This window comes from Centroberyx affinis, unplaced genomic scaffold, assembly GCF_046629955.1.
Source record: "Centroberyx affinis isolate AG114_WGS23_722 - 3 ecotype Tasmania unplaced genomic scaffold, CSIRO-AGI_Caff_v1 ptg008650l_1, whole genome shotgun sequence".
Lineage (NCBI taxonomy): Eukaryota > Metazoa > Chordata > Actinopteri > Beryciformes > Berycidae > Centroberyx > Centroberyx affinis.
The window spans coordinates 1-13,562 of record NW_027284272.1 but is presented as its reverse complement, the minus strand read 5'-3'; the positions used below and the strand labels follow the sequence as shown (position 1 = coordinate 13,562).

At 39.0% G+C, this 13,562-nt stretch overlaps 1 protein-coding gene across 1 annotated transcript; it reads right to left on the bottom strand.

Annotated features, from left to right (window-relative positions):
* Positions 1–356: 356 nt before the first annotated feature.
* LOC139640218 (MAM domain-containing protein 2-like) lies at positions 357–13,557 on the bottom strand (the record flags this gene model as incomplete). Its single annotated transcript, XM_071514396.1, has 6 exons — positions 357–512; positions 4,424–4,520; positions 4,725–4,990; positions 6,703–6,849; positions 9,734–9,827; positions 13,411–13,557. Coding segments are annotated over 6 exons (907 nt in total), but the record flags the coding sequence as incomplete, so codon positions are not given.
* Positions 13,558–13,562: the final 5 nt, after the last annotated feature.

Below are 13,562 nucleotides of genomic sequence, written 5' to 3'. Positions count from 1 at the left end.
TTCAGTTTCTAATTACTAACACTGTCAATCTAATTATTTGAATTACTGAAGGGATCCTATTATTTTTATTTTGTCTTTTTTTATTTTTATTTACTTTTTTTACTACTTTTTTTTCTCCTTTTCTTTTTTTGTGAGGATATATTGTCATGTCATCATATTGTCATGTGTGTTATCTGTATTATTTGCCTGTAATAAAAAAAAAAAAAAACAAGATCCTCCACGTTTCATCCAAATCAGACCAGCGATGCGAGATATCACATCTGACAGAAGAACACAGCCATAGTCCCCCATCCCCCCCGCCACCCCCAATGACAATGAATGGAATGAATGAAGCAGTGAATGAGGAAATGACTCACCCACCCCAGTGGTGTGGTCTCCTCTAGGGCCGGTGTAGGAGGTGGGGGTCTGGCCGCGCACTCGCAGCCAGTCCGCCTTGTCCTCCTCCTTGTCCTGGATGTAGCCGCAGTCTCCGCTTTCAAAGTTGCACTGGCCTGGGAGGGAGCCAGCAGTCCCTGGAACAAACACACACAGTCAGTGCACAATGTGGAAAACAAGGTATGTTACAGCAAGTCTGTCTCCTCAAATGACCTTCTTCTGACTGGTGCTCTGCCAAGAACTACAAGACTGGCTTCCAAACAAATCTGTAAGAAAAACACGCAGGCAAGTAGTGCAACAGTCATCTGAAGCATGAATATTAAATTATAAAACACTGTAGAAATTAACAAAACGCCAGTGTAAATAAAAAGGTTTTAAGAAGTGATTTTTAAGTGTGGGAACTCAGTTTTCAGGCTATTTTCATGGCCTCATTCAAATGAATGGGAAGTCAAAATCTGGACACTACAAACTCATCCAGCTGCATCTGATCTTGGTGATTAGTTTATATTCTGGTTTTCATTGTGGTCAAGTGCTGAAAACTAAGTGGAATATTGCTTTAACTACACAAGTTGTCAGAGAGTTTTATGGCAGCTGCCTTACCAGCAACCGCTGCAGAGTTGCAATTCAACAGTGAGGAGCCGGTCTCCCTTTTTAATTGTACCTGTATTGCTGACTCTGTTGCTCCTTATAAGGTTAAGAAGTTAAGTACAAAAGAACTGCCATGGTTCAATGAGAACACTCCGGTCTTTAAAAGAGGACATTTATTTTTATAGACTTGCTTTTATGTGATGTCTTTTATCCCTTTGTTGCTTTAAAAAAGAGAAAAGGTAACAGAATTGTATTAAGAAAGTAATTGGTAACACTTTACAGTAAGGGTCACTAAGTTAAGGGTTAACCCTTAATTAACAGTTAACTAATGTGTCTGGTAATCATTTACTAATAGTGTTCATGTTAAGGTATTAATTTATACATTATTTAATAGTCATCTTTATAAACTATTAAATAATGTATAAATGAATACCTTAGTTAACATGAACACCATTAGTAAATTACACATTAGTTAACTGTTAATTAAGGGTTAGTTAATGCTTATTAAGCATTAACTAACCCTTAACTTAGTGACCCTTATTGTAAAATGTTACCAAGTAATTATTAGTATTAAGAAAGAAAGAAAGAAAGAAAGAAAGAAAGAAAGAAAGAAAGAAAGACAGAAAGAAAGAAGCTATTAAGTGGAGAATTTAAAGTTGGGGTAGGCAATTTTTTTAGAACCATTTTGGTGATATTTGTTGAAATTCTCTTTACATCCCAACAGCTATCAATAAATCAGGGTGCCCGAATCTTAACAAGCAATCAGGACAGCTCTTCCGCAAGGAGGCGTACCTACTGCCTGTCCATCAAGCCATTAGATCCATGATCCTACTAAGTCATGGGCCACTTCATAAATAACTTCCTTTTAATAATAATAACAATATCTTTATTTATATGGCACTTTTCAAGCTTACAGCACAAAATGCTTCACAGAAACAGCCAGTAAAAAAAAGCAGACGGGTAAAAAAGAAAGCAGGTAAAAGAAGAAATGTAGGTAACACTTTACAATAAGGGTCACTAAGTTAAGGGTTAGTTAATGCTTAATTAACAGTTAACTAATGTGTCTGGTAATCATTTACTAATGGTGTTCATGTTAACTAAGGTATTAATTTATACATTATTTAATAGTCATCTTTATAAACCATTAGTAAATTACACATTAGTTAACTGTTAATTAATGGTTAGTTAATGCTTAATAAGCATTAACTAACCCTTATTAAGCATTAACTAAGCAGCTTATATAGCAGCTTATATGCTTATATATAAGCAGCTTATTAAACATTAACTAACCCTTATTAAGCATTAACTAACCCTTAACTTAGTGTACCCTTATTGTAAAGTGTAGAAGAACCACATCACATTTTTCTGTGATTTGCTCATGACTTTCTCTGTTGTGTGTTATTTCATGTCAGTGCCTCTCCGCCGCCATTTTAAAGAAAAGTTAAACAAAAACAAATCGTAACTTTGACGTATACACTGACCAGCTGGGGCTTATGTAAGTATGTTTGAGAAACCTTTCATTAGGATACAGTGAGAGATGAAGCAGGGAAGCTGAGCTGGCCAGATATCATCATTCCACACATCATTGATAGCAACAATGGCAGATCTTTAATGTTTATCATGTAATGTGTTATGTACAGTATGTCAGGTGTGGACCCCAGGAAGATTAGCTGATTGCCATGGAATCAGCTAATGGGGATCCTTTAAATCAGTGATTCTCAACCTTTTTCACATCAAGGACCCCTAATTTAGTCCACATTAGAGCCACGGACCCCCATTTGATGAGATTTTGTCTCTCGGACCCAAATCTGAGAATATTTTTATTATTAGATATGATTTTGTCCAGAATTCTATGACTATCTGTATTGTAGGTAGAGAGATAACTATGATCAAAATAGTCATTCTTCTACATTCTCTAATTGTGTCTAAATGTGTGTAAATAAATAATGGTTAAGTTTAACAATTCATCAATTTGCTGGGGACCCCCTGGAACCTCCTCAAGGACCCCTGGTGGTCCCTGGACCCCACGTTGAGAACCACTGCTTTAAATAAATAAACAAATAAATAAACACTCTCTCTGACCGTGAGCCAGTCAAATCAAAGCAACACTAGATGGCACTCAGTAGAGCGCATACCTCCGCCAACACTATGCAATTGTAAATATATGCCAGTTCCACATGTCGGATTTTCACCAAAAGTTAATAATTTCTTCCATGCCCCATTACCAACTTATTATTGCGGGTATTGCTCACCTCAAAAAGTGTATACAATGAGCTTTGGACACACTAACCCCCCAATATTTAGAACCCTATTGTATTTGTTGGTGGGGACTCGAGTCACATGACTTGGACTCAAGTCAGACTCAAGTCACAGTTTTAATTGCTTGAGAGTTGACTTGATGCATGAAGAGAAGACTTGAGACTTGACTTGACTTGGGTTCTGGTGACTTGGGACTTGACTTTGACTTGAAAAGGTTTCTAAAGTCTTGACTTGAGATCTTGTGTTTGTGTAAATGACTTAGATTGAAAGTGATGAGATTTGTTCCAGCAGACGACTGAATTTAAATTCTGTTTTCTGAATTTGTATGGAATGATTGAATTTATTGATGTTGAAACTGATTATAGAAATCAAACTCATGATGCTCTCACCAAGTTTTTATCCAATTAAAACCATATTGCATTGAAAAGTCCTAGATATTTAGTTTTCTTTAAGATATTAAATTGATACTGGACTCTTGATTTGTTCTGACTTGACTTGGTGTTCTACATTTAGACTTGAGACTTGACATTAATGACATGGACTTGACTTGGAATTGACTTGATAATCTAGATCTAGTCTTGGAACTTGACTTGAGACTTGTGCCTCAAGACTTGAGACTGACTTGGGACTCGAGCTAAGCTGACTTGGTCACACCTCTGGCTGGAATTCTTCTTTCTATTTCTCTGCTAAAAGTGTCTGCAGCTCAGAAACCATGCATCCTAGAGCAACCATATTTGGCAGGTGGGCTCCTATGGCCCCCCACTACTCAGGCGACAAAAACTACATCAACTGGCCGCATGGTGGCGCTATGGTGGAGCCAACATGCAAACACCACAGCAACTGATTTCAGTGATTAACCTACCTTCGACCAGAGAGGAGGAACTAAACAGTGTAATGAGTTGCTGTAGCGTTTGTTTGGAATGAAAACCTGCAGACTCTTCCATGGCACAGAACAGGACACCACTGACTTGGAAGGAACATTGATCACAACATTTTAAGCACACCCCTGACTCATTTGGGAATACATTCTTTGAGAAGATCACCGCACTCACGACTATGGAATGCGCTAAGGTGCCAGAAGACCGAAGAACAGTATTAAGGAAGAAGGTTCTACACACTTAGGTCCATGCAAGTTCCTTGCGACCGAAAGCTTGGCACTTCATTTGGGAATAAAGAAAGTCAAATTAGATCTCTATCTTACCTGCAGTGATTTGACAATCCCCCAGGCTGACTGTAATGTCATCAATTGCTACCAGGCCACAGTCCCAGAAGTTCTTACATATGCTGACAAATACGATCTAGGAGACAGAGACAAAGATTGGACACTGCTGTTCATCCATCTATCCAGTCATCTGTTCTTTCATCCGCTCATCATTCCATCCATTCATTTACCTCTGCATCAATACCTCAACCCACCTACTTGATGGTTCCTCCATCTATGCGACCGTCAATCATCCATATACATCCACCTCCACATGCATAACCCAGCCATTGCATCATACCTTGGTGGGCATGGGCTTCATGTAGGTGATCTCCACCTCGGTCCATACAGCCCTGGAAGTGTCAGCCAGGTTCCACACCTTCTCCTGGGCCACGTCGTTCTGATCGTAAATATAAAGAGACAGAGCGTTGTCCACCTTCCTAAAGCCGTGGAGCATGTAGTAGAACCTCAAGCAGTATTTGTGGTTCCCCGGTAAAAAGGGTCCATGGAGCCGACCCACGTAACCGGGCCTCGAGGTGAAGTGGGTGTTTGCCAGGAGGAAACAGCCTGAGTTGGAGATAGAAAGAGAAAAGAATTGGATTAAGAGGTTAAGGTTTTTGGAGGCATTTGGGTTAGAGTGTTAAAGAGTTAACTAAACCCCACCAAAATCTTTAGTGAAGCCTGACACCTAATGGTGAAAAGTAGGGTACTGCACTGGCCATCTGCTATTGGCTGGTGTTTGTGCCAGGTGATGTCACCTTCCATAGAGTACAACAGGTGGTGACATCACCTGGCACAAACACCAGCCAATAACAGATGAGCAGTGCAGTACCCTACTTTTCACCATTAGGCGTCAGGCTTCACCAAAGATTTGGGTTTGGAGTTTAGAGTTAAGCTGGATGGCACAGGAAGCCAACACTAAGACATTAAAGTACACAATAGTGCAATAAAAGTGAGAATTTCAACTTTAAATGCAATGACATTTCCATGTTCTCATGCCATTTCTCTACCAAAGTTAAATAGCAATGTCATTATTATTATTATCATGGTCTACCTGTCAGTCATTCATTCTGGCTTTAAAGGAATAGTTCACCCAAAAATGGAAATGTCATCATCTACTCACCCTCATGCCAGTTGAAACACAGGTGAAGTTTGTCCATATAACACACAGGGAGGCTGCAGCACAACTCCATAGCAGCCTTCTCCAAAACAACTGAAGTCAATGGGGACCTGTTCTTTAGAGTTTAGAATTTTCATTTTTGGGTGAACTATTCCTTTAAGCAACAGAATGGCTGGTCTTCCTTCCACTCGGACAAGGTACATCAGATCAAAGTATTCTCCTATTCTCCTTATCAGTAGTGGTGACAGCAAACTTAAGCTAAACTCTCAATTTTTGTTCTACTTGAGCATCTGATGATGAAATTCAACTATTATCAACTGTTCAGCTAGCAGCCTTGTAGTCGCCATTGTCAAGAGAGTCAAGAGAGCTCTGGTTGACACATATAGCTAGCATCAGTCCCACCTGTGGTCCCGCCTTGATTGGTAGATAACGATAATGCAAAAACATTTGCCACTGCTATTTTATTTGGTAGAGAAACGGCGTGAGACTGTGGAAACATAACTGCAAACAGAGTCAATGGTTTTGTCTGTTCAAGTTTAAATTACCAATTGAATATTGTTAACCATAAAGCATCTTTCAAGATGAAATGTAAAATGGCCTTTTCCATTTCCATTCTCAATATCTAAGATAATGTGCATACTAGTACATAAACATCCAAATGCTAATTGGATTATTGAATTTTTATTTTATTATGACTCATAGCAGCATACATAAATTGAATTCATTTGTTTTCAAATGTGCATTAACATTTGAGTATTGTTAACCATACAGTGGGGCTTTGAAATGTGAAATGTGAAATGGTCTTTTGCATTTCCATTTTCATTTGTGCACATACGGGAAAAATCAAATGCAACTTGGGAATTTGTAATTAAAAATTTCATTATGACCCAAAATATGCATGCATGCAAAAAATGCATGCAAAAATAATTTTCCATTTTCCATTAATATTTCAATAAAATTAACTTTAATGCTTCCACAATATAAAAAGATGTAATCATAAATGTGATCTGGAGTACCATTGTTATTTTTGGAGCAGATATTTACAAAATATATGGAAAATGTTAATCTTTAATACACATATTAGGCAACAGAAGAATCCACAATTCCATAGCACTTTTGTCAACTATGAAGCATAAACTGCTGCAACTTGTGAACTCACCTGTCCCTGTGGTGTGGTCTCCGATCCTGTAGGCATTGGGCTTGACTGAAACTCTGTTCCACAACTTGCTCTCCACTCTCTCCTGATAGTACAGACATAGCCCATTCTCAAAGTCGCAGTTGGCTATAGAGGGGTCAAAGGTCGGCTCTGGAACAAAGAACACAACACCTCCAATACAAATCCTCCTTTTCAACGGTGGTCACTTATGTTAATATTGTGTATGGCCCATGTAAAAAAGTAAAAAAAAATGCAAAAAGGCCGAAATACACACATTTCTTCTCAGATTTATAAGCAGTGTGTATAATTCCCATGACAAATATCCACACCCTGTCATCTCCCACAATTACCAGTTCAAGTCAAGACCAGGTCCAAATGGGGTCAAGACCAAGTGAAGACCTAGACTAGAACAAATCAAGTCCTATTCAAGACCAGCACCAAAAAAGGCAATAAACTGTATACATGTCATTCCAAATGGAAAAATAATGCTTAAGGAGTCTATAAGGATCAACAGAGATGTAAATCTATCTACAGGAGCTCTATACATATACCCTACAACATCCAACTAATTAATGCATATGACTTTGACCTAATCAATGCATAGAAGTTTGAGGACCATTACACAGGTACACAGGTGTAATTCCTTAAATTGTTTGCAATATTGGTATTAAAAAAAGAATTATTGCTGTAGAAACAGGAGAGACAGGAATCATGAAAATATTCTTGTCAATATCCAAATCCACTACATGTAATAAGATTCTCTCCAGAATGTATAATGGCATTCTCCAGTCCAAGTCTGAGAATACACTGTATATAAAAGAGAAATGGGAGAAGGAGGGAAATTTTAATATTTCGGAGGAGGGCTGGAGAAGAATATGTCAAGCACAATGGAATTCAGCTAGTTCGACTACATGGCGAGAATTCTGTTGGAAAAACGTTGTAAGGTTTTTTATCACGCCCTTGCAAATACGACATCAGGGAAGCGGTGGTATTTGTTGGAGACTATGTGGGATAAATGATGCCAATCGCTTCCATATTTTCTGGAACTGCCAGGTTATTGTGCCTTATTGGAAGGAAATTCATAAACATATTAATAATGTCTTTGGAGTCAACATTCCTTTTAGATGTGATACTGTACACATGGGTGACATCTCATTTGAAGGGTGGGATATCAATGATAAAAAACTGGTCCAAATACTTCTGGCAGCAAGCAAAAAGGCTCTTATGAGGAAGTGGCTAAAATCAGAACCACCCACCATTGATGAGTGGATAGAAATAATATATGGAATATATATTATGGAAAGGTTGTCATTTTCTCTCAAAGTCCAAAAAGGAAATTTTTTCCGGATTTGAACCAAGTGGACTGAGTACATTAAACCTATAAGGTCAGACTTTAGCTGACTTGATAGAATAAATGAGTGAGAATATAATGTGATTTATATTATTTTATTACATCTAACAGCTCGCTCTTTATTCATTTTCTCTGTTTTTCCCCTTCAACCCTTCGTAGTATCTAAGGTGAAAGCTTCCCATGTTCAACTGTAAATAATCAAAGCTAATGTTATAAAAGAAAACCTCTGGAAGAGCTAGGCTGTAAAATGGTTGTCAAACGTACTGCAACATTTTTAGTTTTAAATGTGAATAATGCTATGTGAATCTACTTGCAGGAATACTGATACTATGTACAAAGATGAATGTGAAATGAATGCTTTTCCAAAATAAAAATAAAAAATGTCAACAAAAAAAAGAATTATTGGTTACTGGGGGAGTTTATTGAAGGGGAAGGATACAAAGATTCAGAGTATGTTATCATGTGATTTATATTGTGAATTTAAAGAGGACTTTAAGTTTGAAAAGTATCTACTTTGTGAGAACAGGAGGTATGGCCAGGCTATTTGTAATTTCCGAGTTTCTAATAGCAGAATTCCCCAAATAACAGGAAGATACAAAGGTCTGGAAAGGAATAAAAGGTTTTGTAATTTATGTAATGTCAACTGTCTGGGGGATGAATACCACGTTTTGTTTGAATGGAATGGAAAAACACAAGCATTGTTGAGAATAGAAAGAAGTACCTGCCAAAATACTTTGTAAACCATCTGTCTATGTTTACACTTATATTATTATTGCAGACTTTATTTGTGCTAAAGATCTATTCTGGTTGTTTACCATTGTACTGCTGTTTTGTTTTATGTTTGTACTCCATACCACAATGTGTGGTCTAGAGTAAATCAAATCTGAATCTGAATCGGAAATCAACAAAGGTGGACCAGGCAGAGAAATTTTAAGGGAAGTAGAGTCAACATTCAATAATGACCAGGACCAAGACAAGTCCAAGATATCAGAAAAGTGGTCTTGAGACTCATTGGTGTTGGTGTAAAAAGTAGGGGTGTACCAATTAACCAGCCACTTATTACGGAAACGTAATGCATTCACTTGAGAAAAAAAAATTGCCCTATTTTTCTGAATTAAGATTAAGATTAAGATAATTATCTCAGAATTCTGACAAAAGTTTTCATGGAAAAAAAAAATAATTCTGCTCTGTTTTTTAGTTTAATCCAGTTTTATTTTGCTTTTTACAAATAAAAATGGATTAAACTAAACAGGTGGGACATGTTTGCTTCCATGAAATCGAGCTCTCAAGTAGGAATGAGAGCTTCTCTTGGGATTTTGAGATATCTCATTAATTCAGAAAAACAGAGCAGAATTTTTTTTTCCCATGAAAACTTTTCTCAGAATTCTGAGATAATTATCTCGTTAACTCAGAAAAACAGGGCACATTTTTTTTTCTCAAGTGAATGCATTATGCTTCCGTAACTTATAACTGGCCAATAAATGTCCTAAATAGGTCATGAGTGATCGGCCAATCACCGTTCCAGTTCCTTTTACAAGTGTGCCATAGGTGCCTCACTGCTGCACCAGTGCCTCTGCTCATGAAATGACCAAAAAAATCTGTGCAGCAGCGTCGTGAACCAGTGCCATCGCCTCTGCTTGCACCTTGATTCACAAAAACACAGCCCCAGATGTGTTCTCTCACCTGTCTCAGTGTGGCAGAATTCAGGGGAAAAGGAGATGTCATCTATGGCCACGTAGCCACCTCTGGCACTGTTAAAAGCAACCTCATACACCACCTGGTGACACAACAGAGATGCAAAGTCAATGTTGACTTCCGCATGTAAACACGTTTGATCACTGAGGCATATCCTGATATTTTTTAAAGCTATCCGCAAGCCAAACAGTGACACAAATTTAATGGGAAATTCAGGAATTTGGGTTCGTCAATGGAGCGCTTGTTGATGGAGAAGCCCTTTACAACCCTTGGCATTACTGGACAAACAGAAGAACTGACCCAGTTAGTAATGTTATGTAAGCGTCTTTCCACAGTGACAGCACTGGGGTGCTGGGAGGCGTTTTTGGCTGGAAACTGTTAGGGAAACGGTGGAGTCACAGGGAAGCATATTCATTTGAAAGTGCAGTGGAAACCCACAGAGGAGTGTAAATGAGTGCGTCTGTCTAGCCAGCTGGAGACATCCGTGTGCATGTGGTTTACACACGCGCGCACACACACACACACACTGAGAAAGAGAAGTACTACATGATTATTCTCATAAACATCTTATCTTTACAGCATAAGATGAAAAAAGCATGAAATAAGCTAAACCTAAGCTCGAGGGAGAAAACACTCTTCCAGCAAAGTCTGCCTTCACAAACATTTCTTTGTAAAGCACGCTGGCTTGCAATGGAAGTAATAATGCAGAAACTGAGAACATACTTTTTTCATCTTAATGAAAAAAGAAAAACGCTTCCCAAACAGTCCCTTCCAATTCTGTTTGATTCACAGTAGCTGTCTTTGTAGATGTACTGAAAGGGGGAATAAGTAACTTTAAGGAAGACAGCGCTGAGATGCTGAGTGCTGAGTGCTGAGTGCTGAGATTTCTGGCTTTCAAGACTCTTTCTGCTACAAGTGAGTGACTGGCAACACAACATAAGGCTAAAAAATAAACCTTGTTCTCAAGCCAAGAAAGCAAATGACAAGTAGTTATTATTCAGTTTGCTCAGCATGGGGCTTATAAGCCCCATGCTGAGCAAAGACTAAAAGCAGACTAATGCCGCTTTTCCACCGCATGGTACTGGCTCAACTCGCCTCGACTCGACTTGACTCTACTCGCTTTTGGTAGTACCACTTTGGTTTTCCACTGCAGATAGTACCCCCTCAATGTGCCCCACCCCCCACAACTGGTCGTCATAGCGACGCCACGACGCCACATGAAACGCGACACACAGCCACTATGGAGGATATGGAAGGGATGGTGTTCTTGATTCTCGGTATGTGGCTGTTAGTCACAGCAAGGAAACAGATTTTATTTCAGAAGAGGCTGAAGGCAGCAAGACAACAGACTGCTCTCTGGCTGCTCAAGGCGACGCAAGAGGGTAAGCTAACCTGGTAGCTAACGTTAACATATATGTCCCGTGTCGCGATGACGATTCTCTCTGACCAATCAGTAGTCTGCAGTTGCTCGCTTGGAACCTCGACGGAGGTGCTACCAAAAAAAGTACCAGGTACCAGGTAATATGGTACCTGGTACCTGGTACTTGCCCAATGGAAAACCAAAAAAGGCGAGTAGAGTCGAGTCGAGTTGAGCCGGTACCATGCGGTGGAAAAGCGCCATGTAAGCCCAATTCCTGTGCAACAACTTCCTTACTGTCTGCTATGGGCTATACTTGTAGAATACAATAGTGCAGAATAAGGTGCTAATAAGTGGTTTGTAATGACTAATAATGAACTAATACCCTACTAATATGCATGTCAAGTCAAGTCAAGTCAAATTTTATTATCCCACTAGGGAAATTTAGTTGTAGCCAGGTATTAAAAACAATCCATCATAAAATACAACATGAAAGACAACATACCAGACAGAACACAGAGACAACGATACAATACAGTACAGTGCAAGATCACTTCATGTGAAGACAAAAGACAAACACATTTTTTAGTAGTATAGAGTTGGAACTCTATATCTTCTACCTGAAGGTAGAAGCTCAAACTCCCTCTGCAGGGGGGGGTCAGTACAGTCCAAAATGGCATGGGCCTTCCTTACGACCTGCCGATCGTAAAGGTCAGACAGCTGTGCTTGGTTCACCCCAATAACTTTACTGGCCACTCTGACAAGCCTACCAAGCCTATTCTTATTGGCCAGATTCAGGTTCCCAAACCACGCCACAATACAAAAAGACAGCACCGGCTCCATAAAAGTTCTGTAAAACAGAGTCATCATTTTAGTGCACACATTAAAAGAATGTTAATAAGCAACCTATTAATAGTTAATATGTGTTCCCTAATCTAAAGTGTTATCGATTCTTCTTATTGATGTGGTTCCTACTGTATTGCATGGCTGAAAGACTACATGCAGCTTTAGTGGAGTGAACTTTGTTTTATTACTCAAGACAGAAGTTGCTGTGTAGAGTTACTCAGAATTACTTTTCAAAACAGCTAAGGCCCATTTGGCATAATGCCTTACTTGAGAGAACACAATACAAGAGCAAGTGAAAAAACTTTACTTTGGCGCAGCGTAGAACAAGTGCAGAAAATCTAGGAGATAATGGCTGAAAACTTGGAATTTTGGACCCACAGCGCAATCGTTTGGCTTCAGAACACTTGGATTATGCTGCACAAGCTGTTTGAAGTAATTCTATGGTCTTTTTTTTTTTTGCCATTTTTGGAAGTCTAAGGAAACGGTCTTGTTTTGCCACGGAGCAGCACAAGCAAACTCAATGTGTGTTGCATGGACATACAAACTGCACCAGTGTTTTGACTGACTAAAGGGTGAGTACATACATGACCCTCCTCATATGGAGTCATTGTTTGCGACTGACAGCACACCAAAAGGGTCAAAAAGGTTGTTGTTCAGCTACTTGAGAAGAATCCAGTTGTTAATGATTGATAAGAGGTATTGTTGTTGTTTTTTTAAATGCAGTGTCATATCAATTCTGGTGAATTAGGCAATTTGGAAGTGGAACTAAATTGGAACCGGTTCTCGAAACCGGTCGATATGTGATTTGTGTGTGATTTTATTGTTTTCAATTACAGATAAGTTCTGTCAATATTGTTGCAATCCCTACTTGTTGCTGATAGAGGTCAATAAACGTGATGATAGTGGCACCGTTTGTCCAGAAGCTTATCGGTATTTTGATTCTGACCAATCAGGAATTGGTACCAATTTAATACCCATCCCTAATCAATACTGACCTATATAGAACGTCTTTCGGCTGATTATGATCAGTCCCTAATATATATATCCCTAATATATCCCTAATAGAGGCAGTAGGTGAACTAGGCTTTGGCCGATATTCGATATTATCAAATATTGCGATATTTTGTAGGCTGTTAATAATAATAATAATTATTATAGTCTAGAAATTCTATGTAATTTGGAAGAAATAAAATAAAATCCCCCCCTCCCCCCAAAAAAACAAAAAAACCCCATGAAAAATAATAGGTAATATGAACGATAATATTGTATATCGCGATATTTCAGTGGGACAGTATCGCGATATTTTGGATATCGCCCGAGCCTAACGTGGACCCACTATTAGAAACTGCAGTGATTCCAGTTTCCAGTCAAAGAGCACCCAAAGTCAGTCAACAAATTCACAGGATATACAATGGCTCATCCCTATTTGCTGTTCACCATCAGAGCCAGTTCCAGCACTGACCTCCAGGGGGTGTGGGGCCTTGATGTCCACGCTGACCATTCTCCAGCTGTTAGTGGCATACACGTCTGGTCTCCAGATCTCCTCATAGTGGCCCAGCTGGTCTCTGGTGAAAACAGAGAAGATGTTTCCCCTCTCCTGGTCCCGCTGGTAAT